The following is a 27,776-nucleotide window of genomic DNA, read 5'->3' on the forward strand; positions in this document are numbered from 1 at the left end:
ATTAGCCGTGCAATCATGTGCCTTGAGTTTGTAATTTTGTGTATATATTAATGTAACTGCTCTAAATTTCCCTTGGCAGAGGAATTCAAGCACTGGCAATATGCCGGTATAATGGGTTGGCCTAAAGCCTACTACTCCGGCCTCATTGCCATTGGACTATTTTCTAATAGGTTAATATCTCAAATGGCTTACGTTTTTTTGTTTTAGGTCATGTTTGGAAAATACTAAAACTGAGCTGTAGGTCTCAGCCTGTGCTCTGACTCCGTCATCTGGGCTCAGGGATGTTTGGTGACCACTCGTCTAAAGAGACTATTTCTGTCCCGCTGCTGTTCCACACAAACACTCCCACTCGCTTATTTTGTTGGGCACTGTATCAAAGGTTTGAATGGAAAATGATACGCCTTGCCTCTGGAATATTAAGATGTGCTGGGATTTCCTTTGAATTCCCACTTTTGACTTCCACTTTGCCGCTTTTTGTGTCTCACCCATGATGTCCCCATCACTCACCCGTGATGTCCCCATCTCTCACCCATAATCATGCTCACACGGTGAAAGTCACCACAACTTGGAGTCCAACGTCCCTTGGCCTTGCTGAGTGAGAGAACGCAGGGAAGAATGATAGTGAGAGAGTGGAAGAAGAGTGGGAGTGAAAGAAGCCCAGGTCGGACTTACTGCCGAAACATGTGGAAACAGGAGGACAAAGAAATGTGTCCCATTTCCTTTTTCTATTTATTCCTTTTGCTCTCTGGGAGCTGGCTGAAGAGCACACCATTCCCTTTTCTCCTCTCTAACACTCAGTCCTGCAGTGGTTTTTATTGCCGAACCGTTGGTTCTTTTTGAAAGACTTTGTTAGGTTTCCTTTTATTAGAGCTAGTTACCACAGCTTAAATGGTTTTCTTGCTACATCCTCTGGTTGTTGATATGCATTTGGAAACCACACACACTGCCCACACACACGGGGCTTAGACCCCCTACTTGTTTGTCCTCGGAAAGGCATTTCCCAAACACATAACTGACACATCCAAGGCTGCCTGTCAAACACACACACACACACACACGTTGGTTATACTATCAAAGTGAGCACCAGGAATTTAGTACAATAAAAAAAACAAATCTCTCAACTGACCCAAACATTAAAACTATAAAGCTTATTTTGTAAGTGAGGACCGGCCGTATGTCCTCACGTCGTACGACTTTACTAGATTGTAAAAAAGAAATACACCCACAAAGCAGAGCTGTAGTAATGCTCTTGTAATTCTTGTATCCCTCTTCTCTTCCACAAAGCCTCTGACAGGCACGCTGACAAGTCTATTAACAAAACCAGAAAGCGATGTCCTCTGAACTGGCTTCTGCCTAACTGCACACATACATACCGCACACACGCAGTGAAAATCGCGATGAAAAGCAGGGGCTGTGAAACTACATGGTCCTGTCTGACGTAGTGTTCGTGCGTGCCGACCTGTGACATTCTTAACCCGTTCGTGTTGAGGCGCTGTGTGCGTTTCAGGTGATTGTACTGGGTGCATTTCAGGTGATTGTACTGGGTGCATTTCAGGTGATTGTACTGGGTGCGTTTCAGGTGATTGTACTGGGTGCGTTTCAGGTGATTGTACTGGGTGCGTTTCAGGTGATTGTACTGGGTGCGTTTCAGGTGATTGTACTGGGTGCGTTTCAGGTGATTGTACTGGGTGCGTTTCAGGTGATTGTACTGGGTGCGTTTCAGGTGATTGTACTGGGTGCGTTTCAGGTGATTGTACTGGGTGCATCAGACAAGGATCTGTCAGACGTTGGTCGGGCAGGCTGGGGAAATGGCTGCCGTTTGTTGTACTGCAGATCAAAAAACATGTTCCATATCTTTCATCCTCTGCTCACATAATCCTGCCACAGGGAGGGAGGGAACGTCTGTGCTGGCAAAGAAGCAGCTACTGCCTGCTGTGCGTGTAAGGAGGAGTGATTGATGGACTTCCCTCTGACCGCTATCTTATGTTAGTGATGACGGGAGTGGGAGATGGTTCCATTCCATGGTCGTGTTATGATGTGGTGTGCGTGCACGCGGCCCGTGTGTGTCTTTATCCACGGAACCCTGTGACTGGGAGAGCTCTTAGTCATCCTGTTATTGGCTTCTGACCAGGAAGTCATTGACAGGTTTGTTCATTTGATGGGGTGTTACCTAGAGATGTGCAATACTCGCTGTACAAGGGTGGCCTTGTTGTAGGGTAGCAACTGCAGATTACATACAAAACCTCATCAGTAGTCATCAGGGACGTTTTTCCCAGGCCTGTCCTACCAGAATGGAAGTTTGAGAATCAGGTCTGAGATATGACAGTCTGGGGTATTAGAAGATTCATGGGAATAAGATGTAGGGGATGGAAATCCAGTGAATTGGGATGGAAATCCAGTGAATTGGGATGGAACCATGGGTTTGGCCATGACATTGGCGAATTTGGTTGCAAAACATTTCCATTTCTTTCCCGTTTTTTTTCCATTTCTAAAACCGTTTACTCCAAACTCTCTCCAATGTGACAAAAGTTGTTAGGTTTCTCAGCTGATGTTGTTTATTTTTATGATGGTTTCCATGTGTTGCCATTCCGATCGGAAGTGTGTAGCCCAAGCCTTGCGAGTGAAGTTCAGTGGAATTTCCCCCCACTTATTCCAGCCACTTACATTTTAAGAGATGCACGCCTGAACCACAACATCCGCTTGGGAGCAAAACTGAACTCAGCGGCATTTTGGGTAAACCGTTTCGGCTTCAAAACGTATTATCTTTTGCAACAGGCAAAACGTTGCGGAATGCAATCGTTGGAATGAATACATTCCCGTAGTGGCCGCAAATCGGAACACAACACACGCGCTGGACGCTCGTGCACACAGAGCAGCTTGTGACGTCTGCTGGGTTTCTCCTAACCGGGCTGGTGGAATCCAGTGAGGTGTGCCATGTCCCTTTTACATGGCAGGTCTGTTGTTCTCGAATTGGCTTACATAGATGGGAGTGACCATGTTTGCTAGGCTGTCCTTCGCTATGCCCAGATGGCGAGGGGGTGTGTCTGGTACATCGTTGTGCCTTGGGTTTAGAGCTGGGCTGTGGAGGAACCGACGTAATGGAAACAAGAGTGTAAAGTGTCAGCTGAGAGACCTGCGCCAAGCGGCTAGCCAGCTCTCCAAAGCAAACTGTTTTCTTTCATCCCTCCACTTTGTTTCCATGACCTACAGCCACTGTGTGTTAGCACGTGCCTGTGTGTCCCGCTGCCAGCACACCACAGCCACGGTGCCTGGGCATTAGCTCACCGTCCCTGAGGTGCTAGCTGCTAGCGTGTCGTGTGGAAAGATGTATAGCTCCTTCGAGCCCTCAGTCAGAGGGGAATCATAACTTCAGGATGTATGTCTTAGTCAAACCTGAGGACCGCATTTTATACGGAAAGAATGTCTGTCCCCGCCCCCGTCTTGTTTTTGATACCCTCCCCTTTAACCTTTTACTCTTCAGTTCAGTTTTCTAACCGACTACAATGTTCACTCCCTCTGTCCCTGATCCTCTGTTATCTCTCTTGGCTCCGTCCTCCGTATCGTCTTTCTTTTCTTGCTTTTACCTCTTGGTTGCCCGAAGTCCTGGCGCTCTCTAATTTTTTTCCCCCCTTTGCTTAGTCTCTCTCCTCTCACGCTTTTCTCTCCATCTCCCTCTAAATGTGGTTTTCATTGTTCCCTCTATTCTACTCTTCAAGGCTGCATTCTTTCATTATGATGCTTCTCTAGAAGACTTAAATCATCAACCATTTTTTATTTTATCGCTTCCCGACAGCTCATTCATACAGTGCTCTAATCAGACATGTAACTTAGAAGCCGGCTGTGGCAGGACAGACTTAGTTTGACTAACAGTCCTGGAAAATTGTATTTTGTCTGTTGGCCATAGAGTGAATGAGACTGAGTGTGAATGAGAAGTCTAAAGAGAAGAATGTATTTAGAAAATACTTTTTTATTTGGTATTGAGCTCCATGGAAACGGATGGCAGACCGTGGCAGGGATTCACCTTTGTCAAACTGACATTCGTCTGTGTGTATGCCAGACTCCTAACTGGAATAAACAGGCTGGCTGTATCAGGGCTACGTGGAGCAGGGCGGGACTATGACTGTGTTCATTTTATAAATACGTTGATAAATAACAGAACGTACAGATGGCAGCGAGGGAACGTTTGGCCTGAGCAGAATCATACCTCTTAAATTAACTTTCACAAATATAGCCAAATATATTTACATTCCGATGAGAGCTGGGGGGTCCCCACGATCACAGAGCACAGTGTTAATTAGTGTCCATTTCCTCAGGGTGCTCGTGGGAACCCCGAAACAACAAACCCAAACAAAGCAACGGGGATGGAGCAGTCTGTACATAAAGACCTACCAAGTCCTGACCTGTATGCCTGGTGGACGGCACCTGCCTCGCAACCCATTTTAAACTGATAACGTCATAAGAAACGTGCAATTAAATCCTTACTTCACTGTGAAAGTCATTCGCTGGCAATGTGCTTAGCAACAAACCTGGCTGCAGACAAACTCGACAGCAAAATAAAACCTCCAGTCCTTATTTGTGTAGTTGGCATCTCCCAGATTCCTAACGCAGTCACCTATGTGGGGTATTGAAGTGTGAGGAGGGGGCAGGGCATAGCAAACCGGTAGACTGTAGTAGACGGCGGTGGTTGGCCGTCTGTATTAGTCCATGCTGCCCACTGCTGTCGTCACAGCACTCCCATGTGGCTGCCTGGCCCTTGTAGAATGGACAAAGTGGGGCACCGCTGAGACGGCGCCGCGTTACCTTCGGTGGCAAATACCTGGGGTTTTACTGAAGCCGTCTTGGGCGGTTGAAGTCCGCTCCTTTGGGTCGCTTGAGAAACGGGATTACGGAAGGAAGCTTGGTAAGGACCGGCAGCTTGGTGGAGAAGCTGACTGGGTTTAAGGGTGAGTGGGTCACGATAGGTCAAAACACGGCGTACAGTAGGACTGCCTGCCCCGGCCTCAGTCGATTGGTCGGATCATCATGCGGACGGACTTGAGGGAGTAGAATCCTCCTCCGTACTCGGCCCAGAAGATTCCGTCCTGGAACTTACTGCGGTAAACCCCTCCGCTGTACCAGACTCCGTTCAGGTTGGTCTGGCCACAGGCGTTGTACCACCAGCCCCCTTTGTGGAAGTGGGCACAGTTACCTGGACACAGACAGAGAACGGGGCCTTTAGTGTTTAGGCAACATCCCTTCTGAGATGTTAGTTGGAACGAAGTACTGAGGGTCTTCAGAAACTGGTATTGTATAGATGGAGGGTCAACAAGCATGACTCCTTCCACTGTTTTCGTGTGGATGGATTTAACACAGCAGCGGTTTTGGTTTCTTAATGTAGACGTTTCAACATCATGCTGGTTATCATAATTTAAAAATAAGGCTACGCATATGTTAAACAATTAGATGAGGCTTCTATTTCAAAGTGTGGTGGCAAATTAATGACACATTCCATACAGCACCGCGGTCTGTGTCTTCCTATTGCCCAGCAGATGCGAGTCAAGGGATCTGTTATTGTGATTTATCATGTGACGGTGCAGGCAAGGCTGTATGGCTCAAGGTCACTGTATTGTTGGTGAGCTTTGAAACCAGGGATTTGTCAACACAGAGGTAGAACGTCTTGACTGATGGGCGCTACGTCAACACGTTAATTGATTTGCAAGCTTGACAGGAAATGGAACATATTAGGTATCACCTCAACATGCTGATTCCCTTTTATTCCTGCATTCTAACACAAACGTTTGTACCTCTGGTCCTTAATCTGCTGTGTCAGGGCTACTTTTTTTTTCAACAATTCCGCTCATTGACGGATTGTTGATTAGCTGACAAACTGAACCGAGTGTTCTTGGCCAGAAATATGATAAAACCGTGTGCTGTTGTGGTTACTGAAGACACCATCACGCAGTTTGTGTGTGTGTGTGTTTTACCTGAGAACGCGTCCTTGTCTCTGTCCAGAGTGGTGAACATTTTGCCGTTGTGGCTGCTGAGGGAGTCTCCAGCGTTTCCCTGGTAAGTACCCAGCCTCAGGCGGTAGCCCTCGTTCTCCGGCTCCAGGTGGAAGCTGCTGTACTCAGCATAGACCTTCTTTCCCATCCAGTCCTCCAGCTCCACCAACAGCCTGTAGTCCCTCTGTTTCCCCAGGTTATAGATGTTCTCCAGACCCAGCCAGTACTCACCGTCAATGTTCCCAAAGCCTTTCTGTGTGGGGGGGAGACATGCACAGAGAAGGTTAAAGCATAGATCAGGGAATTGTGGCTCGGCGGCTCTCCCTCTGTAGGCCCGCAGATTAATTTTGCTTAAAGCCCCCCGAAGGCTTGGCGGGCCGACCTAAACATCTGGGTACGCAAAACTGTGAGCTATGAAAGCTGACTCTGCCTAATCTAGATGATTCCAAGGTTCCAGTGATTTGGGGGTGATGTGGTTTCTATCCAAAAGCTTTTGGAACAATCCTGTCAACCACCAGCTAGCTTGAACAACAGCTGTGGTAGAGCCACAGCACCCCAGAGTCACGCTCAGAGGGCGGAGAGAGGCAAAGTCACAGCGGGGGTGACTCCAGTAATTGGATTTCTTGCCGCGTTGCTGTGTTTAAGGAAACCCAACCCTTTTCGATTCAAGGGAGAATAATTTAATCATTTCCCTGTTGGAGACAATGTGTCAATTCTGCCTCGCTTTCCCACTGGAGGTGAATTAACTGGCTGTGGAAGGGAAAAGAGATGGGGGACACTTTTGGGGTTTATCTATGCTTGTGGGGACTCAAAAGTATTCCCATTCAAAGTTACATTTTGCCTGCTTTTATGTTGACCATCTATTTCTCACGGGGACTGGCGGCTGAATGTTGTGCATGCCACCCACTGTGTGTTACAGTCCTAGACCTGATTTCCCTGATGATGGAGGTGGGAGGGATGGAAGGAGTGAATCAGAGAGGAGGAAAATAGTGTGATTTCCTCATCATGCCTTGGGGGCTGTCTGATTGTGTGTGGCTCCATGACAGGACCTGTGCTTTAGCTGCAATGATGGCGTGTGTTAGCCTCCCCAGAATGTGCTGGCCGAGAGGGTTTGGTTATGTAACTTAACAAGGATTTAGATGGAAATTAAGTCCATCTTAATCAGCTACTCTCCCTGTTCCTGCTGGGGTCACGGCTGATTGTCTGCTTGTTTCACTTTTTTTGTTATTAAGCAAAGAAACACAAAAGGACAGTCTTCTACACAAAACAGAAGTTTGCCTTTTCTTTCTTTAACCCGGTCACAGTCCAGACTACACAAGCATGCAAAGATTTTTTTAATATGCATGCCAAAGGCACCCTTTTAACATGGGATGTATTGTAGTTAATCATTCTAATTATGAGGACGGTTTGCCAGGACTTATCAAATCAAATTAATTTGTCATTGAGCATGTATCAGATTCTTTTTTTGCCATTTGCAAAGCTGTAAATCAACAGATGGGACTACTTTCATTTTCCAATCTTTATCTGACATGATAGTGTAATAAATGCTGTTGGTGTTTAGCTAGACCGTTTAGGGTTTCTGCTCCAAAAATGTATTGCATAATCGGGATCTCTGAGGCTTTTGAGAGATTCTCTGATTCTAGACCACTGCCTATGGCACAGGACAGCTAAATCTCTGGGGAGATCCAATGCAGGTTAGTTTTGGAATAGTGCAATAGTGGGTCTCTTTTTGAGGCACTCACCAAACAGAGAAGGCCTAGCACTTCTAAACAAAGTAGAGCTGCTAATTGGTTTCTGTTTGGAGGGCAGATGGAGAGGGCTGGACATTACCGGCGAAGGGTTAGCTCCATAGGTGGCATGTGTGTCTGCCGATTACCTTGTAGTTGTCCCAGTTCCTGAAGAAGTTGACGGACCCATCCTTCCTCCGCTGCAGCACTGTCCAGCCTCCATTGTCCAGGCCGTGTTCACACCAGGCTTGGATCAGTCGGTCACTGCCCTCAGACTGGAGCAGGTACATCCCACTGGTGCTGTGGCCCGCGAGGCGCACCTGGTAGCAGTCCTTGAAAGGCCCTGGGAGAACGGTGGGGGAATGGGTTAATGTCTGCCTTCGTCCAATATGGAAAATCCCTGGAAAGAGACTGTGTTTTTATTTTATTTTTTTATACCTCAAGATGAATTGGTGTCCTAGGTAGGTTAGAGCCACAATGTTTGGGGGAGATGAACTTAAGGTTGCTATGTTATGAACTCCAGTGTTGGGCCTTTTGCTCTGCCTCTGTGGTAATATCCTCTTCACTAATCCTTCTTAGCATACCATATCCTGCCTTAAGTGAACAAGATATATCCTCTTTTATCACACACGCTAAAGACATTATCCAGCCCCCGCCAGCCTGACAGAAGAAGGCTGAGTAAAGAGAAAGTTGCTTGCCCAGAAGGAAGCAGAGAGCCAAGTAGTTTAAGAATTGGGCAGCGGTCGAAAGGTTGCTGGTTTGAATTCCTTTGCCGACAAGGTGGCAAATATGTTATTGTGCCCTTGAGCAATGCACTTAACCCACATTACTGTTGTAATGGCTTGTTTACATTAAACTATGTTTCCCGAGAGGTATTGATGAAGATGCTATACGCTCGAGGCGCCACCATCCGAGGTCGCGTACGCCACATTTTTGATTGAGCCCACCCAATGTTTTGCAAGTATGAAGAAAATTGTTGGAATGTGTGTCAATTGCCTGTGCCGTGCGGAGGCATTTCACCTGTATTTCCCGGGCCACAATACCGCGTGGTACCTCCCCAACATGCAGGTGTAAATCGAAACGCTATGGAAATTAAGTCGACCTAGTGTTTCATTCTCTCGTTATGTAAACAATCTCCAGAAGGTCCAGTAAATGTCTTATCTGTGAATGCAAGAGGTCAGTTGGGAGATGGATTTGAGTAGCCAGGATACTACAGCAGCCTGTGAGCCCCTGCCCGTGATCCCATTTAGCCAGCTGTACATTACTACCACACACACAACCTCTCTGTCTCTCTAGTGAAAGTTGATGATCTGAAGCCCGAGCTGTCTCTCAGTCCTGCTTATTTCCCCTCCTTTCCCTTGTGTGAATGCAGTGTACTGAGCAGCCATGAAGCCTGGCTTTGTGATGGGGCCTCTGGGATGCGCTTTTTCCCTCGGGTGTGTGTTTAGGGACATGGCCTCTGGAGTGCCTCATACACATACCTGAAACCCTACAGCCCAGAGACTTATTATACCAGTAACTATACATCTTCATCCCCAACACTTCTCTCTGGAGTCTTTTTCATTCTCTCTGCATCTCTCGTTGGACTCTCTTTAACCTTCCATTCCGGCCAAGTTTAAAAATGGGGGAATATCTGATATGACCCTAGTGGATTTAGCTGGGGCTAGCTGCCAGGTCTGCATATTGAGCCGCTAACCCCTGAACAGAACAGGTTTCAGCCGGAACCTGCTCCCTCTTTCTCCTGCCTGAGATCCTGAATGTTTTCTCTCACAAGGCCTGACAAATTAAACACCTTTCACTTGATATTCAATGTTTTAATCCCAAACAAAAGGAGATGTGTACATGAATTTACAGTGCAGTCTGTAAGTATTTGGACATTGACACATTTTGGAGGCCAAATATAATTGAACACCATCTTAAGGTTGTCAGTACTTTGTTGCAAATCCTTTGCCTTGTGTCTGTGGCCCACAGACATTACCAGCCGCTGGGTATCGTGCCTGGGTATCCTCATTTCCTGTTTGAAAGAAAAACTGACCTGAAACAATCTTCAGCAAGTAAATGTATGCCCAATTGGGTTCAGGTTGGGAGATTGACTTGGCCAGTCAAGATCAATTCCACATTTTGTCCCTAAAAACTCCTTGGTTGCTTCAGAGGTATGTTTGTCATTGCCCTGCTGGAAGGTGCTATCCATTGATCGGGTGGGGGACTTTGTACAAAATGTGCAGTAATTTTTAAATGGTTCATCTGATATGGAAAATAACTAACTAAAGCTGACCGTTATCTCAAGTGTTCATCAACCACAATCCTGATTATACAGTGGGGCAAAAAAGTATTTAGTCACCCACCAATTGTGCAAGTACTCCCACTTAAAAAGATGAGGCCTGTAATTTTCATCATAGGTACAACTTCAACTATGAGAGACAAAATTAGAAGAAAAAAAATCCTGAAAATCAGATGGTAGGATTTTAATGAATTCATTGGTAAATTCCTCGGTAAAATAAGTATTTGGTCACCTACAAACAACCAAGATTTCTGGCTCTCACAGACCTGTAACTTCTTCTTTAAGAGGCTCCTCTGTCCTCCACTCGTTACCTGTATTAATGGCACCTGTTTGAATTTATCAGTATAAAAGACACTTGTCCACAACCTCAAACAATTACACTCCAAACTCCACTATGCCCAAGACCAAAGAGCTGTCAAAGGACACCAGAAACAAAATTGTAGACCTGCACCAGGCTGGGAAGACTGAATCTGCAATAGGTAAGCAGCTTGGTGTGAAGAAATCAACTGTGGGAGCAATTATAAGAAAATGGAAGACATACAAGACCACTGAATCTCCCTCGATCCAGGGCTCCACGCAAGATCTCAACCCGTGATGGCAAAATGATCACAAGAACGGTGAGCAAAAATCCCAGAACCACACGGGGGGACCTAGTGAATGACCTGCAGGGAGCTGGGAACAAAGTAACAAAGGCTACCATCAGTAACACACTACGCCGCCAGGGACTCAAATCCTGCAGTGCCAGACATGTCCCCCTGCTTAAGCCAGTACATGTCCAGGCCCGTCTGAGGGCCTGAACTTTTTGGTAAAAACTCAACTTGTCGTGTTTGGAGGAGAGAGAATGCTGAGTTGCATCCAAAGAACACCATACCTACTGTGAAGCATGGGGGTGGAAACATCATGCTTTGGGGCTGTTTTTCTGCAAAGGGCCCAGGACGACTGATCTGTGTAAAGGAAGAAATGAATGGGGCCATGTATCGTGAGATTTTGGGTGAAAACCTCCTTCCATTAGCAAGGGCATTGAAGATGAAACGTGGCTGGGTCTTTCAGCATGACAATGATCCCAAACACACTGCCCAGGCATTAAAGGAGTGGCTTTGTAAGAAGCATTTCAAGGTCCTGGAGTGGCCTAGCCACTCACCAGATCTCAACCCCATAGAAAATCTTTGGAGGGAGTTCAAAGTCCGTGTTGCCCAGCGACAACATTTTCCACCATCATTTACCAATAAATTCATTAAAAATCCTACAATGTGATTTTCTGGATTGTATTTCCTCATTTTTTTGTCTCATAGTTGAAGTGTACCTATGATGAGAATTACAGGCCTCTCGTCTTTTTAAGTGGGAGAACTTGCACAATTGGTGGCTGACTAAATACTTTTTTGGCCCACTTTATGTAGTGATCCATGGATAAGTCAAAAACCTTTACAAGTGGAGATGTTAGTTTTGTAAAGACCATTTCTTTTCTTTCTACCACTTAGACTTGTTTATTCTTTCCACTTTAAACACGGTCATCACTGATTCTTCTTGAGTAGTTTGAGCAGGAGCCTGCCAGCCCATCTGTGTGTTCCAGCTTCTTTAGCTATATAACCATATCTCCATCAACCCTCAGTCCCTCTAATCCCCTGAAAGGTGGGGCCGCTAGTCATCACAAGCCCTCTTCCCCTTCTCCTTCCTTCAGCCTATTTGCCTAGCTTTAGACCTTTCTGTGGTAATTTCAACGTGACCCTTCACTCTTTCCCCCTCAGCCTCCATTCAACTCCAAATAGCCAAATTATTATACAGAGAGACAGGCAGGCAGGCAGGCAGGCACAGCACTGTTTGACAGATGTCAGGTGTAGATGTCTGACTTGGAGTCAAGGAAATTCTTGCCGTAAACAGTTACCACTTTAAGTGCTTGCTAACAGTCAATGCTTTTTTTTTTCTTTTTTTTTTACGTTTTCTTTACGTCATCAAACTGATTAAAGGTTCTAGATTGTCGATGTTGGCCCATGTTTCATGGAGGCTGTTATCTTTTGATGGCTGATTGTAGGAAGGCCTTTTGGATTCTTTTTTGTTTACATAGTCAATCTCTTCTCCCTACCCGGTTCGATTCTAGATGTTTATTCCCCTTTTTTCTCCCTTAAATGCTGACCTGGTACAGTAGTTACATTACAGCTAACTGAAAGGGTTTACGTGAAGCAGGCACCAGCTGGCCTGAGTAGGGCTGACAAATACAGGGCAAAATGGCCCTTTGATCCTGAGATTGTCTGTGATGATTTCCGCTCCAATCCACTTTTACAAAGACGAACCAGAGGTTCTTCTGTCCGTTCTAATCAAATACTCGGTCTATCATCTTAGTTAGACCAATTGGAAAACCAATGCTCAGACTTCGAGTGCAGTGATTTTCAGCCTTGGGTCCACAGAGCCCAAGGTACTACAGGGTTCTACAGCCAGAAATGTATGCTGCCACTAAAAATAATCCATTAAATGCCAATGTGTAATAAGTATTTGGGTGTAATATACTAATAATATTACTACACATTCATCATTAAGATTTCCCTGTAATACTTATACATTGTTTTTCAGCTTTTAAACTAAAATGTTTTTTCTCATGTCATGTCAAAATGTGTAGGATTGCAAAAACATTTGCTTGAAAAATACATTTTATTTCCCTTTGCTTGGAGGTGGGCGTTTGCAATGTTCCTTCCCAATTTCCAAGACTTGGTTTGTTCCTTTAATACACTGTCGAAGTATTACAAGATCTCTCTTCACTTTCACCTCACTGAAGTTCCCTGGCCACAAAACCTTTAAGAACCCCTGTTCTATTGTGTGACTGCTGGAGTATGTTATCAGCCAGCTTTTTGTTTGAGCTGTATCTGCGGTCATCAAAACACGTACGGTCAAATCTGTAGTCATGGTTAAATTCCTCTTTCCCAATCTTTTAAAGATGTGTTTGCGAGAATTTTTATGAACTGAAAAGTCAGTCTGATTTTTGACTCCTTCCTGGACATTTTTAGGAGTGGCAGCCGCAGATAATGGACCGACGTAAGATTTATTTTGCACGAGATGATAATTTGTATCTCCTTTGTTTGACTTGGTCTTTTAGTTTCTTGGCTATTTTTATTGTTTTGTTCAAATACTTGATTTTTTCATGTTAATGTTCACACTAAACTTGGCAGTCTACTTTAAGCATGCAAGTGGCCCCGATATTGTCTCACACACACACAAAAGCTTGGTTGTTTAGATTCTTAGCTTCATGGTCCATGCTTGCAAACATACTTGATACAGGAGCGAATATTGCTCAAGGGTTGAGAGTTTGCCTGACTACTGGCAGCTGTACAATGAATGAGTACTACAATGTTTTAGACACAGGCTGTACCTTAAAAAAAGTGTTAGATGTTGCAAAAGCGCTTAACGTGTTAATTGTACTTGGTGTTTTAAGTTATGTAGGTTATGCTTTCTTTGATATTATATAAGTGAGGTTATCTACGCTATTTACACCAAAGAGTTTGAAAAGCGCAATTCATAATTGTAATTAGGAATTGCCAGCAAAATCATGATTCAATATTTTATCTAGCCAGATAATTTTATTGGCTTAGATGCTCTGATTGGTAACAGACCATCCAATGCTATTATGTAGTCTAAAGTGATTGATAGTCCCGTGGAAGAATTTAATGTGTTAGCGGTAGTGCTAAAGGATTTTTATAGCTTATCTTTGGAAATTATACATTTTCTTCTGAGACACCTGTCAGGAGGGTGTCAGTGAAGAGTACGCAAAGCAGTGTTTATTCTGTGTTCTCCGTTTCTTTCTTAAGCTGCCCGTTACTTCCCAAAATGCTGATATCCTCCAGAACTTTTTTTTGCGACTCTGTGTGCCTGATCAGTGATGGATTACAGGTAGGTCTGTGTTCTTCTCAGTTTTGTCTATCTGGCCAGCATTTAAGCCAGTGCTAGTTTAGCCCGGACGTAAGCCCAGAAAGCCACGTTAACGGCCAGAGTTCAGCCCGTTGGGTTGAGTCCAGTTCTCCAGAAGCCACTCCATATGCTCGAACAGACACACACTCACACAGAAACGCACACAGCAGCAGCAGATTGTATAGCAAGTACAGCTGTCCCAGAGGCACGCAGAAGAATGTGTGATCTCACTTTGTCGGTCTGTCCTGCCAGAGATGAACCCACTGGACCACAACCGGCCAGACCGTTTCCCCATTTGCCAGGCATTCAGGGAATTACACGCGCCATTGGCCGCCTCATTGCTAATTTAGCGTCTCTGACAATTAGACATGTGAAATGTCTGCCCGGCCTACCGTGAGTTCAGCTTCTGCCTAATTCAGAAACAACAGTACCAGCAGTGCTTCCAACCATCCTCACACGCTCTGATATTGGACCCAGTTACTCTATATTTTTCCCCCTTGCGTTTCCCGGCCCACTCGGCACTACCTGGTACGTACCGTCTGAGGTGAGAGTGCCCTGTGGTGGCGGGTTCATTCCGAAAGGGGACGCTGTGGGGGAGTCCATGCGTGACCCCCGAGGGAAGGCTCTGTTGTTGTCCCGCTGAATCTCGTTGGTGAATCGGCTGTTGACTGGGATGTTCTCTGGCACCACCTGAACCAGCGGGGGGGCCACGGGGAGCTCACTGTTACGCCCCAGCGTCCGAAGACACTGCTCCTCCAGCGCCGCGATCAGCACCGACTGGTTGTTCACCACCCCCGCCATCATTGCAAAACGTCCCTCCAGCTCCTAGAAGCAGGAAAAACAAGTTTACGAAAGGATATTTCTAACATCCTTTACTTTACTTTTTTCTTGAAAGCATATCCTGGAACTACGGTCTTCCTGGCCTTATTGAAACTTCTGTGTTCCAGCACCGTACATTTCTTTCAACACACTTCGTTGATCTACATGTTTAGAGAACATTGTGTTCCATCTTAACCTACTAACCTTGTAACGAGACGCCAGCCTCAGCATCTCTGAGGTTACGTTTAGGACCCGGTTCTCCAGCTGGACCAGCTCCAGGGAGTTGTCCCTCTTCCTGATAATCTCGTGAAGTAGCTGCATGTAGAGCTGGGTGACTCTGGAGTTCATGTTCCTGCTCTCCTTCCTCAGCAGCTTCATCTCGTTCACCAGGTTACCGTCCACGTCAACCACTAGTTGCAAGGTCTCGATCTCCCGTCTTTGCTTTGACAGAACGTCCCTAACATCTGCTATGTCCACACGTGTCACTCGCTCCTTGTCCGGCTCAGGACCGGTGGAACTTGCACAGATGGGGCCTGTGGGCGGAACATAGGGATATTTAGTCGCGGTGTGACAATTATAATAAATGCTTCCAGAAATAGAAACACTGACCTGTGATCTTCTGCTCTGGTATCAGGAAGGTGTAGGAGCACTTCTTTGTGTCCTCAGTGGGGGACCGTTTTGCCCTGAGAAGGAGAGGGTCCCTGGGGTGATCCCTCTTCTCTCTGGCCTGTCTGGAGCCTCGACACTGGCTCAAGCCCCAGAGAGAGAGGCAGAGCATGGCACACAGGCTCCACGAAACCCCATGTCTCACCCCCGCCACAGCCTGCATGGTGTACTGCCTGGCTGGATGCCTTCTGGACGTCCTCTGGGTTTCCCTGCAAAGGATGAATGAACATGAGTTTATTTGTTGAAATAGTTTTTTTTCCCAACAGTGAACAATTTGATGTTCTGTATTGATTCATTTTACAATCCTGACCTTTCTTAATCAGCAGCTCCAGAGCAAGATCAAAACATAACATATCACTCAAGGGTTGAGAGAGTATAGCAAATGCAATTGTGCTTAATGAGTAAATGCTTCATTGTTTTGACACAAGCTGCACCTTCAAATCGGTAATTGCTATTTTTGATGTTGATGTTTCAAAAGCACTTAACTTGAATTTTTTATTCAGTTTTATAGCACATTATGTAGTCTGATTTCTATCATCTGTTTTGTAGTGAGGTAATCTATGCAAATTTACACCCAAAAATCCCAAATCATTACCGTGGTTGCAGCAGTTCACAATTAAATTGCGATTCAGTATTTTATCCAAATCATGCAGACCTATTGTAAATGTACTTAGTGAACACAACCATTCTGATGCTACTATTTTCCAGAACAAGTTTTGTTTAATGACACCAGATGTTTGCAACCATGCAGCAGATGATCTTGCTGATCTCCCATTGCCTAGCTACCCAAACTTCAAGCTCGGGCCAAACGCTGCGGACAATGATGACAAAGCAGAGGAAGAATTTGGTTTGAGTCATCAGGCAAGGTCTCCCAGAAATTTGAACACATTGCAGTCCAGTCCATTGCTGCCGAAGGAGGTCTGTTCTCTGTTAGCTGGATCCTACACAAAAGAGATTGAGCCCCATGGGCTACCCTTGTGCTTCAGAGCCCCAAATCCATGGCCCAATTCCAAACGGACACCTACAACCTAACCAATTGCAGAAAGTACATTTGACACCTGTAAGCAATATGGTTATAGCGCCAGTTTGTAATATTCCTATTACTTACAAATTAAAGCCTCTCACATCTCCACAAGTGTATAGGGCATATGTGTCCACATGGGCTTGGGTCCATTCCTCCTGCAGTGACTGATAACATGGGAGTTGGGAGTGAAGAACTCCATCTGCTTGGTTGCTCACCTCCCAGGGTTTAAACCCAAAATGTTTTCCCAGACAAGTTTGTAAGCACATCTTGGCATTTGTGCTGCATTGTTGAGGGAGAATTAAACTGTGTTGAATACCTGTTTTATAAACTTTGTTCCTGGGGAGCTTCCCTTATGTAGGTTTTCTATTTGACCCCAGTTTTGACTAGCCTGTTTTAAGTTCCAGCTCATTATTAGAATCAGGTGTCCTTGGAGAGCAGCTACTGGACAGTAGCTCTTCAGGAACACCCCTGCCTACATTCTTTCTCTGACAGCCAGGGTGTATCCATTCTGCTTCTGATCAGCACCTTGTCGGTTTCTGTCTCTCGCTCTCTCACTGTCAATCTAATGTGGATGATTAAGAAATGGAGCTGTGTCCACCTCATTTTGTCTGGAATTTTGCCGATGTAATTATTATAATTTTTTACGGCAATCTGCTCTTAATTCTTTCTGATGTCAGTAGTTGGGTTTTCTCATGACACGTTTGGGTCTTACTCTGTTGTGTTACTGTGACTCGTAATATTGATTTGCATGCATTATTTGGGGTAGTGCGTTGTCCTCTGAGGATACTTTTGCAAGCATTCTCTCTTTGATGTTTTTACCATTTTGTGGGTTGGGTGGATAGCAGTCCTAATCACAGAGGACAATGTGTTATATAACGGAGTATTTTTAGTTTTTTTCCTTTTTGCCACAGCTCCATTGTATCCTTTGATTTTGGCATATGTGCACACAAGTCATCTCCCACACCCTGAAACTGGGGCTGTGTGTGGCTCCTGTGTGATTTCATAGTGGCTCCTTTGGACTGGAGTCAACCCTGTCAGATCAGTGGTGTGGATACTCGTGACAAGGATTGTGTGTCTGTATGTGAGCGAGCCAACCAGCGGTATTGTGTGAAAAGTGTGTGTGTTGCGTAGAGAGCTTTCCTTCATTTCTCTGGCTGTGTGTTGGTCCAACAGCAGACGTCCCCGAGAGTAACCAGGTCTTTCTTTCCTGTATCCTCACTGACCTGTTAATGGCTTTCACAGCTCCTTTAACGCACATGCACAGCTCTTTAAAAGCATTGAGTTTAATGTGTGTCCATATTTCCCCATTCAGTAATATCCCCATATTACACACCATGTCCCTCTTTTCACCTATATGACAATGTAAATACAACCCTGTTTCTAAAAAATTTGGGCCAATGTTTAAAATGGGAATAAAAACAAAGATGTGCAAATCATTTAAACCATATATTCAATAGAAAATAGTACAAACACAACATCAAATGTTGGAACAAATTTTTTTTATTGTTCCTTGAAAAATATATGCACCCTTTGATTTTAACACATTTCAAAAAAGCTGGGACCGGGGCGACACAAGACTGAAAGTTGTGTCATAGAAAACCAGATAAGGAACCAGGCAAGCCTAGTTCAGCCGGCCCGCAATTAAAAGTGAAGCCCTCCCTGGATTAGAACCTGGGTCTCCTATTTAAGAGGCAGTGTTTTTATCACTACACCACAGAGTTGCGAGCTTATCTGTCTGTACAGCATCTTGAAATTGGATCATTTTGTCATGCATTAACATCATGCTAAATTTGGATATTTCGCTAGACACCATTAAGAATTGTTAATCTGACTAACGTTTCTTAAGTTTAGCATCTATAATTGTATGACTTTTGCCACTGGCAGTTTTAAATGCTTATTAGCTGTTAATTTTGTGAATTACATTAATAAAGTTAACTATCAATATAGGTGACGGTAACTAACTTTTTACTCAAGTGAAGACGAGAGAATTGTGTAGCCAGCAACGTTTTCGTCTAACCTGAACAAAACCCAATGCATAATTCGTAAATCCACCAGAAATAGTCACAATGTAACAGTAAAGTTTTATTTTAGGCTTCCTATAACGTAGCAACAAAGTTTTTGTGTATCCCACAATCTGGGATTGTCACAGGAGTCAAACGGGGGACCTGATGTTCGGTAGTCCGCGTCTCTAACCACTACGCTATTTAACAAGGGTCGGTCGGCTGGTCTTCTAGGCCGGCTCCGCTTATGCAGTGTGGAAAAAGAACCTGGTGGAAAATCTCACACCTAATTAGGTTAATTGACAAACAGGTCAATGACATGATTGGTTGTAAAAAGAACATCCCAGAGAAGATTAATCTTTCAGAAGTAAAGATGAAAAACTGTGTCGTCAAATAGTGCAACCAGTTAAGAATAACGTTTCTCAATGTAAATTTGAGAGGTTTGGGGATTTCATAACCTCCAGTGCATTAAATCATTAAAAGATTCAGAGAATCTGTTTGCAAGGGACAAGGCCGAGAACTAATATTGGATGGCCATGATCTTCGGACCCTCAGGCGTCAATGCATTAAAAACGGACACAATTCTATAGTGAAAATCACTGCATGGGCTCTTCCAAAAACCATTGTCCGTGAACACAGTATGTCGCTGCATCCACAAATGCAAGTTAAAACTCTACCATGCAAAGAATAAACCATATATAAACCAAATCCAGAAATGCTGCTGCCTTCTCTGGGACCAAGCTCATTAAAGATGAACTGAGGCGTAGTGGGAAACTGTCCTGTTGTTAAAAACAACATTTTTAAAATTATTTTTGGAAATCATGGCGCTGCATCCTTCGGGCTAAAAAGGAAAGGGACCATCTGGCTTGTTATCAGCACACACTTCATAAGCCAACATCCATGATGGTATGGGGGTGCATTAGTGCACATTGCATGGGTGCACATCTTGTGAAGTCACCATTAATGTTTAACAATATGTACAGGTTTTGGAGCAACACAACTTCTTTTTCAGGAAAGGTTTTGCCTATTTCAAAATGAAGCCAAACCACAATCGGCACGTATCACAACACCAAGGTTCCGTAAGAAAAAAATCCTGTTGTTAAACTGGCCTGTCTGCAGTCCAAATCTTTCACCAACTGAAAAGATTAGCATTTGGTGCATTATGAAATGAAAAATAAGACAAAGGAGACCCTAAACTGTTGAACATCTGAAATCCTATATCAAGCATGAATGGGAAAACCATTTCACTTTCAAAACTACAGCAATTGGTCTCCTCAGTTTCCAAACGGTTACAGGGTGTGGTTAAAAGAAGAGAGAAAACCGTAATAAACATGCCCCTGTCCCAAAAAATGTGTTAAAGTGTTGCTGGCATCAAATTCAAAACGGCCATATCTTTTTCCAAAAGCTAAATTTCTCTGGTTCAACATTTCATATGTTGTCTATGTACCATTTTAAATTAAATATAGGGATTAAATGATTTGCACATCATTGTTTTTGTTTTGCATTTTACGCAGCACCCCAACTTTTTGGGAAATGGGTTGTGTTACAGAACAGATGTCTGTCTCTGTCAGCTATGTGACAGTATAAATATTTCAGGACAGATCTCCCTCTGTCAGCTATGTGACAATATTGATACTGCCAGAGAGACCATCCCTTTGGTTCTTTCCATCTCCCTCCGTCTTGCTAGCACTCATACTCTCTTCTGAGTGTCACTGGTTTTCTTCTTTATTCACAATTCTCTCTCTATCTCCCAGTCTCTCTGCTTCAGTCTCATTTGATTTCCTCTTTGCTGATTCTCAGAGCTGGAACCCCAGATGAAAGACATTCCAGGTTCAGAGAGAACAGGAGGTCAGGAGTTGATTAAGGAAAATTTAACTATACCCTTTCACTCCAAACGTACTAATGCACACTAAACAGTAGACCTACCTGTCACTGTACACTGTCATTACTGGTGGTCTGTCTGTTTCTCTGACTGTCTGCCTCTCTTTCTCTTGTCCACTCTGTCTCTCTTTCTCTTGTCCACTCTGTCTCTCTTTCATTAAGGGACCACAGGGCAGTAGAGGGCCCATACTGTTCCAGTTCTGTCAGGGACCAAGGTAGTATACTGATTAGGGTGCATTCTGGGAAATGCCCAGAGACTGTTAGTATAGAGACAGTCTGAAGTGTTTCCCTCAGTTACACTTGAGATGTTACACTTGAGATGAAGGCGCACAACGATCGGATATCCTGAGCTGATGTGAACCAAAGCAACTGGGTTCACCCGGAGCCTGGGGCAGGACCATGGGGCCCAGCAAACAGACAGAGGTGAAAACCCAGTCAGGAGAAAATAGGTCATACTCTTCTCCCCATTTTCCTCTCTCCACTACGCCTGAACAACCGCTTATAGTGCTGATATACCTTTCAGTTCCACCTCTTTTGGCCCTTCTGCCTGTCCATCTTTCTGTCCTCTTAGCTGTCTGGATGAATATTATGCTCACCCTCGTTATTCCGCTGGATTACGCATGTTGGATAGGGAAAATTGCAAAGAAACTAATTTAATAGAACAGGTATCACCATTTGAGTATATGTTAAATCCTGTCTGGTGGGTGAAATCTGGCGGATCACTTTGGAAAAACCTGGAACATATGCCATGGTTGTTAACTATTCAAAGGCTCGGCCGATTCACCCAATGCCTTTGCGTTTGGGGTGGTTTAACTTTCTCTACTTTTCTCCCCAGTCTCCATGTACGCGCAAAGGACTTCTATCTGTTGGTCCACTAGACTGTGTAATGTGACTGTCCATTGTTTGCACGTTTGTTTGAATTGTGACTAATAATTACGTAAGATAAATAGTTTCCTTCCCAACATTATTGTGTGGCCATATCCCAACAACAGTATGTGGTGGGAGTGAACTGCTCATAGAAATATGAATAGGATCTTTCCTCTCTAGAACTCTGATTGGCCAGCCGATCCTCATGTGTATTTACATCATACACTGGCATTTTGTAAACAATCAGTTTGAGAGGCACAAGTTTGCTTGTGGGGTTTTAAAGAGAAAAGTCAAATCTTCTCCACAACATTTATGCATTTACTGTAAGTTTTCTTTTAGTTTTAAAGCTGAAGTAGATGACAAATGCTGATCGTAAATTCTGAGTCAGTTAAACCACCCCCAGCTCTCTTCAACTGGATATGGAGAGATTATTCTGGCCTGCCTGGCCAACCCTGGTGGATGTCTTAATGGTTTGAAGCGAAGGCCACCGATCTTAATGGGTAACCGAAGCAATGGTTGCTCCGTGACCGTGTCCATAAATGACTTTGAAGGGAAGGACATTTGCATTTGTAATTTAAGTGAACCATCTCTATGAACTAGGACTGGAGGAAAATCCTGCAAGCTGGAAGTGACGGTTGGCCTTGATCTACATGTTTCTTCTGATTATAACAAAACACTTTACTTTTCTATGTATTGTTTCACCTCAGATTAAAATGTGTATCAATGTGTACTTTTGGTTTTGCAATCATCAACAAACTGAATTTCATAATGAGCAATCAGTTTACCCTACTAGACCTCCCTGCTAAGACAGGCCCGCTGTCTTTTAGTCTTCTTACCATCTACCGAATTAATTGTACAATAGTAGAAAGTCACAGAACATGTACCATTATGGCAATAACATCTACATTTTAAAACAAACTACACAATTGATCTGCTAAAAACTATTTCAAACACATCGGCAAACACATGTTTAAATGTTGCTGATGTCTCTCAAGCACAATTAGCTGGACTGGAAAACTTACTGAATGAATCAATTTAGTTGGTCCCCACTCGACTCTGAGCTACACGGCATAAGTCATCAGTTTGTTGGCCCATGTCCTATATCCTAGCGCCAACATAGTTATAAGCCTTTCATTTACTCTAATTGCAAAAAGTAAAATGTTTTTGGCTCGGGGAACACAGCGAACGGCTCATGTATCCACAAACAGAAGTTGCAATGCCCAATTCAAGACTAGAGAAAACCCAAGTGTAGGTCTGCCTGCCCGTGTCTCTGCCTGCCTGCCTGTGTCTCTGTCTGTAGGTTTTGGAACATACCTGGCATGTCCCCCGCTTTACGGTGGAACCCGTATGACCTCCATCAGTCTCTCTGAGCACTCTGCTGGCTGCTTCACTAATGGTTATGAATAGACCACTGACCTTGGACTTTGGCCTTTCAACTGGTCATACCGTCCGTTGAATGCTTCTAGTCACGCACCACACACAGGCTGTTAATAGAGCAGTGGCAGGACGGCTACCTCCACTCTCCTGCCTCGGTATCGCCTCTGGTCTTGATATACTGCTGTGTCTCTGAGGCGCTCAGTGTCTGTGCTTTGCTTTTTGGGAATTCTGTGGCTTTGGGTCTCAGGGATTTGTTCCCTGGTGAACTAAGCTGTTCACCAGTTTTCCAACCCCACACCCCACACAGACACACACTGGAGCTGAGGTTGGAGATTTTGGGGCCAGTGCCAGACCGCTGTAAGAAGGAAGTGGGGTGCCACCACAGCACACACTAATAATGTCTGAGGTTAGTGACATCACAGCAGCCTTGGCCAGCCAGGGAACCACAGGAGGTGTGTTTGGAAGGAGGCCAGAAAACTCTTAGACCCATGTTTCTCATATCAGTGGCTCCGACAGTAACAGATTACTAGAGATTGAAGGTCTATAGTCAACACTGCGTCATCACTGCTGTTACCAACCCTATCAACCTTCTTCGATTGAGAAGCCATTCTTCCGGCAACGCTCTAATCCAAAGCCAGTTACAGTAATGACACCGTGAATTCTTGTATTTTGTTTGTAATTGTCCTCTGTGGGAATTGAACCCAGAACCCTGGCGTTGTAAGCACCACGCATGACCAACAGGGCTACATAGGGCTTTAGCATGTAGTTCCCACAGGGTTTAAAGTTCACTAAATGGGCCAATAAATAACATGGCGCCAGATAAAATGTATTGACATGGCTGGATGATGCCAGTTTTCCCTGTTCATTTCGATTCCAGCCATTAGATTTGTTTACGGGTCGTGCCCAGCCAGAGTTCAGACAGCATGCTGAAGGTTCCTTCTAACTGTCGGTCTCCAGTCTGATTAATTGCAGCGTCAGAGAGAGGGGCATGTTTTTATGCTCTTTATATATATATATATATTTTTTTTTTTTAAATAGCCAATGTATTTCCCAGCCTCTCTGCTTCAGCTTCCAACATCCCATCTGGCCTTCAGACTTTCCCGGTCCGCTTCCAAACCCCCCAAACACAAGTCATCCATCACCAGGGAGAAAATAACGGAGGAGGAGGAGGAGGAAAGGTTCAGAGGAAGAGTACAAGAGGATGCTTTTCAGAAGCACAGCTGTAAATAACTGTACTACAAACATGCCCTCTGAACCCTATTGTTCATGTGCACACTCTCTCTCACACACACACACACACAGAGACCTAGGGATTTAGATTTAGTTTGCCTAATTTCCGTCGCTTTTGAATTTCCACCGGCATGTTCGAAACACCACGCAGGATTGTGGCTGTCAGTCACGGGAAAATCAGTTTAGATACGTGCACACTGCAAATAAACTAGACACTGTTCCAACCCTACTGTCTTCACGCTCTGGAGGGGCTCGATCGAAAATGTGGGGCACGCGGCTTTGGAAGGTGGCATCTCCAGTTATCGATGTCTGCAAGTTTCCTTAAAAATAAATAATCTACTGTCTCGAGTCTTCTTCCATACGTCTCGGAAAATGTAGTGTAATGTAAACAAGTCCACACATCGCTGTCATGAACACAGCTCCACCCAAACACAAATGTGATCTTTGTGCATGTGCACACTGTTAGCAGTTATCTGAACAGTCACGGTAGGGGGCAAAGAATCAAAAACCCAACGACTCCCAACACACAACACATTTCTAGCTCAACCAGAGATAAAGGGGAGAGGGCTGGCACGCAACTCTGAGTACCGGGATTTAACTCATTGCGTAACCGGTCTCCTATGGACGTGAGTGCTGTGAGGAAGGGAGAATGTGGGGGGTGGGGGGTTAATGGCCAGACTGATGAAGTGAAAGTGTCTGTCTCAACTCCACTCTTCCTTCACCCCCAAGAGTCAGTCATTCTAAGCCATAACATTTCTCACATACACACGCTTCCTCAATGGTCTGTGTGTCGTTGAGTGCTGACTGCTGTCTGAGGTTCGTACAAGGCCCGCGTCTCATCACACACACGCAACCTCAAGATAACAAGTCTCCACTCTGTGCCCAGCCTCTCTCTCTACCTCGCTCTCTTTGTCCTGTAGGGCAGTAAGACACCCACCCAGAGTGAGGTGTGGGTGGAGAAAGGAGTCGGGACAGTACCAATGCTGCCCCGATCTGCCTGCTTCCTCATCACTCTGTTCGCTTTCGTCTCCGCTGCTTGTTTTTTCTGTCTGTTTTTCTCGCCCTCTGTCTCTCCAGGACCTGACGGTTGAATAACATTTGTATTCTATTTTTTGTTCGCGCAGAACTGTTCAACCTCTGTTGTTTGTTTTTACAGTGCAGTCACTGCTCCTAAAGAGCTCAGTACATGTTTTCCATTAGGTTGGCGTGTGCGAGCATGCGCACGTGTACGCATGTACAGTCACTCTGTCACAGGGTTGTTTGCCGCAGAGTTCTTCCTTTGCATGTCCTTCTTGCTCCGTTCCTACCAGAGTTGTTTGGACTCCACACACACTCCATGCAAGCCACTTTTAACTCACAACAGGTCTATGAATGAGCTGTGGAAAGCCCTCTCAATCTCCTGAACCCCCCTCCCCCCTTCTTTTCCACTGGTGGCTTGTGTTCATGGAGGGTTTTATTTGACTTAGTAAACAGCTGTTAAGAGGTGATGGATGAGTCCCAGAGTGACAGTCCGGTTCTGAGGACATCACTTCTGATATGCTTGTGTTCGGACTGCGGTTTGTGTTCGGACTGCGGTTTGTGTTCGGACTGCGGTTTGTGTTCGGACTGCGGTTTGTGTTCGGACTGCGGTTTGTGTTCGGACGAGCTGCTTGTTTCGACGAGCGAGTACCGTTAACAGAAGGCTTGCATGTGTAGGCTGGCACTGCAGGTTGTGTTTTAAAGTAGCTCATAGAGCCACTCCTCTGAAGTGTGTACATGTGAATCCTCTGTGAAACATACAGTCCTGGCTCTGCGTCCGGTATCTTCTCTGCTCAAGGTGCGTGTGCAGCTGCGGTGGGGCAGAGGGGGAGGTTCTCAGGTGGCAGTGGGCCTGTGGAGGCCAGCAGATCTGTGTGTGGCCCTGTGGGGGCGGCCCTGGAAGCACCCTGCTGTGAGCTGCCGTTATTGTTGGCTAGTGGCCCTGTGTCTACTGTTCCGGCAGGCCAGCCAGCTCCGCTAGTCGCTGCCTGCCTGTCTGGCTGTCTGTGAAACCCATACTAGACCTTCACCAGCCTACATTCATGGGGCCAGTCTTAACTGATGAGGAGGATCGGATGAGGACAGGGTATGGTTTAATATCCAATGTCCGCTATTTCAGTGTTGTTGTCTCTAGGTAGAATGATGTATTTCTTTTTTACACACCCACACCTAACCCTGAAATGAACCACTAGTCAGATAAAGTTCTTTGTTCAAATGAGGACCAGCCAAATGTCCTCACATTGCATGACATTCCTTGTTTTACCATCTGAGTGAGGACCTCTGGTACTGGAACACATGTGTTTCAGGTGAACTGGCTGCCAAGCACATCTTCCTTTGCACAGAATGTACTGGACATAACACACTGGATTAAAACTTGTTTTCTCTCTCACTCTCAGGGCTCCCTCTCTCACTCTCAGGGCTCCCTCTCTCACTCTCAGGGCTCCCTCTCTCACTCTCAGGGCTCCCTCTCTCACTCTCAGGGCTCCCTCTCTCACTTTCAGGGCTCCCTCTCTCACTCTCAGGGCTCCCTCTCTCACACTCAGGGCTCCCTCTCTCACTAAGTCAGATGAGGTAGCTCTGTGATTTCCTCTGTGATTCCTCACCCATTGGAGAACCCTCTCCCTCACCAAACGTTTTCAGAACCTCCAGCCCTGCCCTCCACTCGATCTTCATCTCTTCAGAATCCATGTGGCTGTTTTGGTTCCTGTGTAGGCACATCTCTCTGCGTTCTCTACAATTCAAGTGTCACGAATGTAAATGTTTATTTCCTATGGTTACGTTTCTTTTCAGAAATTGCTGTCATGTAGAATGACTTACGGTAGTGAGGGCTACATTTCCCTGCATTTTCCTACAGATGTGCAGCTAAAGCAAGAGGTTTCCACAGAGTAAGTCCACTGAGCGCGATGTAAGTGAAAGCAGTTGAACATAATTGGGAGCACCAGCAGACTGATATTATTAGCGTTCAAAGCCCCCGTGTCACAGGGAGGTTTCCAGCGGCTGCATGGTAGCAGTTTGAAGCTATCTGATGTCTGGAGGACATGGTCGGCGTAGAATTACATTGTATCATCACGCTTTTTTTTTTCTTCTGACAAGGCGCCATGAATGGGACCCTTCTGTTCACTCAAACAACCTCAGTCACTATTAATAAATCCTGGGCATGTCTGTGACTATGTTAGTACCATAGGAAAACAAGGAAAATCATGCCAAGTGAGGACATTTGACCGGTCCTCACTTTGAAAAGAAGCTTTGTCAGAATTGGGGTTGCATTTAGAGTTAGGGTTACCTTTATTCATTAGAGTTAAGTTTCACAGTAAATGTTAGGTAGTTGAGATTCAGGTTTGAGTAAGGATTAGGTTTAGGGTTCAAGATTTGCTTATTTTATTGTACTAAATTGTCGGTCCCCACTTTGATAGTAGAATCCTAAGTAAATAATCCTAAATAAATCAACAATGGTACTCTCACAGCAGCAGGTATGTGCCTCTCTGTCTGAAGAGTTAAAGGAATGCTCTGATGTTGCTGGCCTCCTGTACTCCCTCTTTCTACTCTGACCTCTTCTTTCTTCATACCCCTTTTCTTTTTCTTTCTCTCCTTTAACACAATAGTTCTGGAAACATCCCAGTTTGACCGAGTGGAAGGGGGTTTCTCCAGTGACACACAGTGAACGTCAGCTGACTCTCCGCTGCTCTGTACCAGTGTTTAAGCTAAAGGTATTTCAAAGGGTGTGATGTCAGAACCCTTTCAGTAGCCCAGGGCAGGCAAAGGATGTTAACAAAAGAGCGTCATACCTGTGGATGGGCTCCTGTCAGCACCCGGCTCCCTTCACTCCCACGTTCAGCCCTCAGCTGACATCCACATGCAGCTGGCCTCTCTGTCCTTATCAGTCGCACTCAGCACGGTGTCCGGACCGCCTCAGGGCAACGCCAAGACACTTAGATTCCCCTTCCACTGAGGAGGCGAAGGTTGCTTAACTCCCGTCTGCAAGCCAGAAAACTACTGCCTCGCAATCACAGA

General features: G+C 45.1%; 2 protein-coding genes across 6 annotated transcripts in view; one reads left to right on the forward strand and one right to left on the reverse strand.

Annotated features, from left to right (window-relative positions):
* Positions 1-27,776, forward strand: part of ralgps2 (Ral GEF with PH domain and SH3 binding motif 2) — a 96,491-nt gene that overhangs the window by 40,577 nt on the left and 28,138 nt on the right. The gene's annotated exons all lie outside the window — the stretch shown is intronic.
* Positions 3,950-27,638, reverse strand: angptl1a (angiopoietin-like 1a). Its single transcript, XM_020048955.2, has 7 exons — positions 27,551-27,638; positions 15,312-15,577; positions 14,907-15,235; positions 14,420-14,708; positions 7,858-8,051; positions 5,964-6,234; positions 3,950-5,188 (listed from the first exon to the last, which is right to left on the reverse strand). Exons 2-7 carry the CDS (start codon positions 15,529-15,531, stop codon positions 5,001-5,003), a joined length of 1,491 nt encoding a protein of 496 aa, XP_019904514.1. The 5' UTR covers positions 15,532-15,577; positions 27,551-27,638; the 3' UTR covers positions 3,950-5,000.

This window comes from Esox lucius, chromosome 8 (assembly GCF_011004845.1).
Source record: "Esox lucius isolate fEsoLuc1 chromosome 8, fEsoLuc1.pri, whole genome shotgun sequence".
NCBI lineage: Eukaryota > Metazoa > Chordata > Actinopteri > Esociformes > Esocidae > Esox > Esox lucius.

What these genes read in the sequence shown, in the direction of transcription:
- angptl1a (XM_020048955.2), bottom strand. Translation starts at nt 15,531, where the DNA reads ATGCAGGCTGTGGCGGGGGTGAGACATGGGGTTTCGTGGAGCCTGTGT. An exon ending in ACCAGAGCAGAAGATCACAG is followed by an intron (nt 15,236 to 15,311) that starts GTCAGTGTTTCT and finishes TTCCGCCCACAG; the next exon opens with GCCCCATCTGTGCAAGTTCC. An exon ending in GGCTGGCGTCTCGTTACAAG is followed by an intron (nt 14,709 to 14,906) that starts GTTAGTAGGTTA and finishes TCCTGCTTCTAG; the next exon opens with GAGCTGGAGGGACGTTTTGC.